The 8,291-nt window shown below is 35.0% G+C and overlaps 1 protein-coding gene across 2 annotated transcripts; it reads right to left on the bottom strand.

Moving 5' to 3' along the window:
• Positions 1 to 222: 222 nt before the first annotated feature.
• LOC120086034 (TPR repeat-containing thioredoxin TTL1) lies at positions 223 to 6,829 on the bottom strand. 2 transcript variants are annotated; one of them, XM_039042445.1, is made up of 8 exons: positions 5,393 to 6,829; positions 4,804 to 4,999; positions 4,493 to 4,677; positions 4,075 to 4,408; positions 3,780 to 3,984; positions 3,559 to 3,665; positions 3,297 to 3,433; positions 223 to 478 (listed from the first exon to the last, which is right to left on the bottom strand). In XM_039042445.1, exons 1-8 carry the CDS (start codon positions 6,307 to 6,309, stop codon positions 427 to 429), a joined length of 2,133 nt encoding a protein of 710 aa, XP_038898373.1. In that variant the 5' UTR covers positions 6,310 to 6,829; the 3' UTR covers positions 223 to 426. The 2 variants fall into 2 exon arrangements, with proteins under 2 accessions (XP_038898373.1, XP_038898374.1); XM_039042446.1 differs by lacking the exon at positions 223 to 478 and having other exon boundaries at positions 2,555 to 3,433; positions 5,393 to 6,825.
• Between the last annotated feature and the right edge of the window lie 1,462 nt (positions 6,830 to 8,291).

Below are 8,291 nucleotides of genomic sequence, written 5' to 3'. Positions count from 1 at the left end.
AAAGTTTAATATCATGAATACAGGGGAATAGAAAAATTCGAGCTTATGACTTCTTGATTGATAATTGTGATATTTCTTCGTCAAACCACATTAGATTTTAACATATGTAAATTGATAGAGTGATTAAAAATTAAATTTTCTTATAAACTATAAAGATTAAGGTGTTGTTCAAGGTTCTAATTTAGAATGAGTTTAATGGGTTATAATAGTCTACTCAATGTTTGGGGCGTTTGTTAAAAAAATGGGGATAAGCATTATTTTAAACTCTAGTTTTGTTGTAGTAGCTCTATTGCTACTATTTACAATTTAGTTGTTAAAATAACAAGCTTTTCATCTTTTCTAATGTTTCCAATATCTCCAATTGCCGACGATCAACTCTAACGACCACCTCCAATGACCAACTCAGGCGAAGATCACCTCCAACAACTAGCTCTGATGATTAACTTTAGTGGCTAACTTCAATGACCACCTATGCAACCTGTCCGACAATCACTCACATTAATATAAACAGTTTGAGTGTAGGTTAAACCAAAAAAACTTGTATATAAAAATAATTTTGAGAAAATGTAATCAAATACATGTGTTTTTAATTATTAAAAAAATACCTCTGAATGAATATTATTTTTTGGAAATTTATTTTAGTCAATCCAAACATGCTCTAATATTAACTTGTTTCATAGGTCTCATCAAAGTTTAAAGTAAGAACATTATGGAGAAAAAAGTCATTGATAAAATTGAACTAGAGAATTTCCCAAGAAATCTTTAACAACTATTTATACATTTTAATTCAATTCATATAATATAACTTATTTTAGTATTCCACACTCATCAAAAAATACATTTGAACAATCCTTCTTCTTGAGTGATAATCTACCATCATTTTTTTGAAATTATGCATATAAGTTGACAATATTTTATTTGTGTTATCGTGGTGGCGACCTATATTTGACAACTATCTCTCTTAGATATACATTTTTACGTAATATAATTTAATTAGAAAATTGGTTGCTTTCGTACACCTCCACACATAAAATTTTCTTATTTAATCAATTATATGAAATTTTTACCCTAAACTCACATGTATTGTGCATGGTCAACAAAATTGATACATCTTCCAAATGACCAAATGGATGGAGAATAACGTACCTTAAAATCCAACACATTTTAAAAAACTAGTGGAACAAATTCTTTTTTATTTCTATTTACAATATATGATATTTAAGATACTAATACTTGTAAAATATTATTATGGGGGAACTAAAAACAACCCTAAACTCATACTTAACTCGAGCAACCCAAACACACAAAACCTAAATTCAACCTAAAATAATCTACACCATAAATACAAATTTCTTGAACTCAAACTAAAATAATTTGCATCCAACACATTACTATTATAACCTTATAAAATATAAATAAGTATAAATTATTATAACCAACTCTACCTTGCACAATAAAAATTGACGCATATATTTGATCCTGCTTTGTTATAAATTTGAAACTACAACGTCATAATATATATTAAATACCTACAAATTGGAGGTGAATAACTAAAGTATTATTTATTATTTAAAGATTAAAAGTGTCTTTTAAAAAAAAAAGGATTCATAAAACATATAATACATAGATCAATCAAATCAACCAATTCACAGCCGGCAAGGCAATGAACCACTGAAAGGCTTAGATTCAAAAGCGACCACCTTCACTTTTTCCCCACATTTTAATAAGTTAGGTGAATGCCTTGCCCACATGTGACACCCCTCTCTCCAATTTCCTAATCCTAATGTTAGGATCTTAATTTATATAAACATTAGGGACCTACCTTAAATAATCGTCGTCATGCCTGTCTCGAGACTAGCTCTAGTAGTCATCGAGAGTTCGAATTCAGGAATTAAGACTAACTCTTTATGGGAGCCATATTTATTATCCAACTAAATAACATCAATATTCTTAACAAAATTGGCATACACAAACTATAGGTTTAGCCAACTTCTTGTTTTTAATTATGCAAAGCAAATTATCAAAAGAGATACTAGTTTCTTCCTTAATTGAGAACACCAAGTCAACTTTACCCATCAAATAATGGCATTTTGTAGTAAGGAGGTTGACATAAAGTGTTGAGAATAAAACAAAAATAAAACTAATAATAAATAAATAAAGTTTTCTTCTTTTCTTTTTCTTTCTTTTTTTAAAAAAAAAAAAATAATTTAGTTTGGGAGAGTGGCCCAACTTTTCTAAGGTGTGTTTGCTTTGAAGGACAATCTAACTTTTAAAAGAGCAATGAATAAAACCAACTACCCAACCCACTCCTTATTAAGAAAACCAACTCCTCCTTCAAAGAATCAGAAACTTTGCCACACCCATTTTCCAACAAAAAACCAATTATAATATTTTATGTTACAGCATTAAATGATCCCTCCCCTAAAAAAAATAAATAAAAACCAGTTTTGTGAAAACAGATACCCATCTATCAACATGCTTCTGATTGATTATAACCATAAATATCAGCTTTTGATGAGACAGAAAAACAGTAGAAGCATTGGGTCAAGAGATGTTTGGAGCAATGGAAAATGAAGATTTCTTTTTTATTATTAAATGAGAAAATGTTTGAAGAACAGAAGAACTAAAAATGATGGTAACAATGTATTCACCCTTCTTTTTTACTAAACCCCACCATTATATCTATTCATCCATCTACTCCCTCCTCCTCCCCTCTTCCCTTCTTTTCTTTTAGGTTTTTTTTTTGTTTTTTTTCCTTGTATATATCATATATACATGTACAGATCCTCATTTGACCAACAGCCATTTCTCTCTTGCTCTCCCTCTCTAAAATGTAGCTGAGTTTGAATTGGGATTGATTCTACGACTTCGATACAACGGGGAGTAGACCGATAACGCTAGGAAGTGATAGAGACTAATTGATTTGAAGGGTGTAGTAAGGCAACCTTATGGGAAAATGGATATTTAACAACAAGAGGAGATGATGGGGGAAGGAAAAAAGATGGAACCAGAGAGCAATGAGGAATGAATGAATAGAATAAGAACAACTCCAAAAATGAACTATACTATCTCCCTCTGGATTCCATTGGCTTTTTTTTTTTGGGGTTGGCCAATGGGGATTATTTCGAGCCTTCTAATTATCACAGTTATCGGGAAATTCCTTATGAGGTAGGAAGGAGTTTTGGCGGGCATTTCTTTCAAATGGCTGGGGTTTGGGTTTGGTAGGAAGAGGAGAATTGCTAAAGGAAACGAGCACAGGCAGCAGCAGCAGATTCGAGTTCTATAAGCTATAATACCTCACTGAGTGCTCCAACATGTCGCGAGTCGGAGATATAATCTCTTTCACTCGATTGCCGCTTTTGTAAATCTTGAATGTTGGTACAATCCTTACGTTTTCAGTATCGGCAATTGCTGGACTTTCTTCCAGATTCACCTTTTATGACAAATGGAAAAGAGATAATATATGTTGAGAAAGTTTACATTTCCATCTAAATAGAAATTATTCAGCTAATAAAACCGATATCGTTCAGATGATGCGAAACGAAGAAGAGAGACTACCTTAAGGAAATTAATGGAAGGGTAGCGACGACAAAGAATATCCACAAATGGCGATATTTGCTTGCATTGTAAATCAGATGCTGCTTTGAAATGAACCACAGTGACGCCTGGAATTTGAAATTTAATAGAAAATCATATCAAGGGCATTCTTAACTTCTGTGTAAAGAGTCTATGAGTTCAGGATCCAACAAAGCTCGACGTTTAATCATGTTTAACCAGACCTGGAAACGATATGGCAGCTCTGAACTGATCTAGACTTGAAACTTCCTCGACTTCGCCACCAAATTTCAGATTATGAACTTCTTCCCCTCGAGATTTCTTTAGTGCAACTTGCGCATGAAATAGAGACTCAGCAACTTCATTGTCATCTGGAAGCACCCTCCTCAAAACTTCATAATCTCTAACAGCCTCCTCCCACTTTTCAAGCTGCAGTCAATCCAAAATGTAATTAGAGAAACGAAACTGATTATCACAAATATGTCGAGCACAGCAGCATTCTAAGTTAAGGCAATTTACCTTACTGTTTGAAGCAGCCCTTCGAAGAAGGGCTTTCGTGTAAGTTGGTTGGATAAGTAATGCTTGATTACAGTCTTCGATGGATCGCTCCCACATCCCAAGTTTAAACCAACAGGCCGCCCGATTGCAATAGAGAACTGAGTTCGAAGGGTCGAGCTTAAGACCTTCCCCATAAGCTGAGCAAGCTTCTGTATATCTTTCTGATTTAAAAAGATCATTGCCCCGGGTACGAGCTCTAGCAACCAAGCGCACATTATTAAGCAGTACTGCCACTTCTACATTCCGAGCATCAATCTGCCCAGCTTTCTCAGCAGCCGTAACTGCATTCTCAAACCTGCAACATATCCATTATCCAATTCCCACTCTCTCAAAACCGTTTCACAGTTGTACTTTTCAAGCTAAAAGTTTAAGAACATACCTTCCCATCGCCATCTCAATTTGGGCATGAATGAAGTAAGAGTATGCTTCTGAAAGCATTCCGAAAAATTTAGTTTGTAAGCACAAGTTAGTCGATGGATGTAACTTAGGAATGCTAAATAGACTGGATTCAGCATCTTCAATCTGATGAAGCTTTAAAAGAGCTTCCACCCTACTCATAAACAGCTGCAGATAGGTAAACAACCAAACAAATTCAGTTCTTTCTATCCTCAATCACAAGAAAATTAAAATCTGCAATAAATTTTTTTATTAAAAAAAAAAAAAAAAAAAACGTATTCGAATAGCTCTTGCCTGGGGTGAAGAATCAGCACCAGCAGAAATTGCAGCATCTGCCTCCTTCAATACACTTCTCCAATCTCTAAGTCGACGGGCATCCCCACATCTACTTATATGCCTCTCTACTACCTGCAATCTCTGCAGCTCATTCGGATCCGGCTGAACACCTGGAAAACAAAGGTGCTTCCTAGCATTCTCTACCTGTCCTAACCTGCAAAAGCACATGAAATGTAAAAATAAGCCAAAAGTTCAACCATCGATCAATAGGTAGATAAACAATTCTTAGAAAAACAAACCATCAAGTTAGCTACAAAAACACCAGCAAGAACATCAAAACAACACAGACAGGTCAACCAACTATAAAGCTATATGATTATGTCAACATATTCCAGTTTCAAGTCGCTTACACCAGACTTCACTTTCAATTACACAAAGAACCAAACAGAAAAGGCAGTTCAATGCAGATCACAGATAGATGAGTCTCAAGCATAAGCTCAAAGAACAAGCAACATCGCTTCCTCAGCAATGTACATTCCAAATCCCATCAACAAATCAGAGTGAGAGCAAAAGTTTATCTTCCTTTCAATCTCAAATCTCAACCCACCTACGAAACAGAGATGCCAAACGCTGATGAGCCCGAATATAATTGGGATCCAATCTCACTGCCTCCTCGCACTCGCTTACCGCCTCACCAAGCCGCCCGAGACCAGTCAAGGCAGCCGCTCGGTTGCTCCGGTAAGCTGCATTGGCCGGAGAAATTGCAATGGCTCGATCATAAAGACTCAAAGCCTCAGCGAAATGCCCCTTTTTGTACTGCTCATTTCCAGCTCTCTTCAACTCCTCCGGATCCCCACTCTGTTTCGCCCTCTTCAATGAGTCTCCACCAACACCACCACCGGCCCTCGAACTGGCATTGCTAACCGATTCAACAGCGCCGGTTTTAACACCGCCGAGTCCCCGCATTATGCTACCATGGCCGTAATTTCCCGACCCAGAACCCAAAACGTCAGTCCTCGAGCTCCGATTCGTTGACGGCATGCTCGTCTTCAAGATCCTTCCTGAAGGGCAAATATTGCCAGTGGGAAGCACATTGGAGGGAGAAGTAACAGAGCTTTGAGACTGACCGGAATAGATTAATGGATGATTAGAGGCGGAATCGGATCTATTATGACCCGACTTGAAATTCTTAGGGGTTCCGATGGATCGGAGACTCTCCGCGGCGGTAGGGCTGCTCTCGCTAGACCCAGAGAGTTCGCCAGAGTGATTATTAGGACCCGAATCAGATCTTTTAGCAACTGGGTTCGGTCCATTCCGGCCAGAAACCGATCCGGAGGAGCTAGAACTACTACTCGCAGCGGGGCCGCCACCAGTCTGGTGGCGAGTGCGCAATGGCGAAACAGGGGAACCCAGATCTAACTCTCGAAAGTCGGGTTTGTTTACTTCACAGCTCACAGAATCACGAAACCGATCAGAAAGATGATCAAAACGAAGGTTGGAAATGGGATTCCCAGAATGCGACATTTTCAGGCTCCCAAAAACGGAATCCACTTTTGCCGTTGACCAAACACAATGAGGAGATGAAATCAGAAAACCCCTGTTTGAAATCCCCAATGGGGTGTGACCCAAAAGTTCAGCAAAATCCGTCGAGAAGTAGAAGAAGAAGACCCGTCAGAAATGTGTTTGAAGAACACATTAAGAAAGAGAGAAAAGAGAGAAGGGGTTGAAGATGGGGATCTCGTGAAATTAAAGAAGGAAGCAAAGAATGAATGTGAGTCCTGAAAAAAAAAACACCCCAAATCTTGAGAGAGTTTTCGTTCTAGTGAGAAAGAAAACAACAAAATTAAAGGCAAAATGGGGATGAGATTTTACAGAGTTTTTGAGAGATTGAAGAAACAAAGAAGAAAAAAGAAAGAACTTTTACATTTATTTTGCTCTTTTATACACTACATAAACTCCACCTGCTGATTCACGAGACAAGTCTTCAGTTTTTTTTCCCCCCTTCTAATTTTCCTCTAAATATTAATCCCTTTTTCTTCTTTTTTTTTTTTTTTAATAAATTAAGAAAAGGAAAAAAAATTCTTATCTTTGTTCAACCCTCTTCTTCTTCTTCCTGCACAATTCGCTTTATAATTTGTTTCTTTCCAGATTTGAGTTTTTTCCACTCTCTGCCGTTAGCGCGTGCTTCTCACTCTCTCTAAATTTGATTGTTTTTTTTAATTTCTTTTGGATAAAATTATGATTTTTTTTATAATAATAATTTTAAAAAACGACGACGATGTTGAATTGATGTGAAATCGACCTACTACATCAATGGGATAGAAATGTACAACATCAAATAATGGAAGCTCTAAAAATAGTTTTAGGCTCTTTTTTTCTATAAAAATGTACAAGATTATTCTGTTTATTTTCAAGAGGAACAAGATTAAATTATATTCGTGACATTTGGTAATCCAATAATTGAGATGATTGAGACTATGGTCATCGTATATGTTTAGTAAAAATAATTTAATTTTAGTGTGACGACAACGATAAATCTGTTTAGAATTAGACAATGTGAGTTGCAAAAAATAAAGAAAAACATGTGTTTATCATATACATTCTGATGTTTAAGTTAGAAAATAAAAGAGTGTGGAAATTTTATGATTTTAAGAGTGATAATTAAATTATTTCTTCTTAGACCATCGTGACGTATGTATAGAAGTAGATGACTGAAGTTATTTAAAATAGAGTTTCGAGGCTAAATCAAGATAATCGTCCAATTAATTGAGTTACGGCATGGATAGGACATGCACCTGGCAGGCAAGGTTGAGGACGAGCATGGAAATTGGAGTCAAATGTCTAAGTTGTCCCTTTTCTTAGGTCCATTTTGGATCTAGGACGCTGTTTTTTGTTCGAATCTTGATACTTTCTTATTATGTCGCTCGTGTAATTATTTGTTCTTTGTTGGGTGATAAGATCCAAAAAAAATTTAACTCAAATTTTAGAATAATAGTTGTCCAAAAATATTTGTAAAAAATCGAAGTTTTTACATAAAAATAATTATTAACAACAGCAACCAATGCTTTTAATTTTTGTTATTTTGAATTTCATGCGTTTCTTTTACAGATGAAATTATTATTTTTGAGCGATTTGACTTATATTGTGTAATGATATTGATATTTTATAAATTATGGTTCAAAGATGATCAAAAACCAAACAAACTTGGACATTATTTTCCTTATTTTTTAACCCATTCTGACATTTATTTTTATTATTTTTATCTAGCTTTATTCCTTATTCTCTAAATATTTTAAATAAATATTCCATTTAAAACCTCATATATAACAAATTATTTATATGATTTATAATGCATAAATTTACAAAAAAAAACAAAAAACAAAAATCAATTTCACATTTAAAACCTTTCAAAATTAAAATATATGAGAGGAAGACAATCTAGTACAAGATAAGTATCAATTTTTTTTAAATTAATAATTATGATATAATCTCAATAATCTCATCAA

This window comes from Benincasa hispida, chromosome 9 (genome assembly GCF_009727055.1).
Source record: "Benincasa hispida cultivar B227 chromosome 9, ASM972705v1, whole genome shotgun sequence".
Taxonomy (NCBI): domain Eukaryota; kingdom Viridiplantae; phylum Streptophyta; class Magnoliopsida; order Cucurbitales; family Cucurbitaceae; genus Benincasa; species Benincasa hispida.
This window is presented reverse-complemented; position numbering and strand designations above follow the sequence as displayed.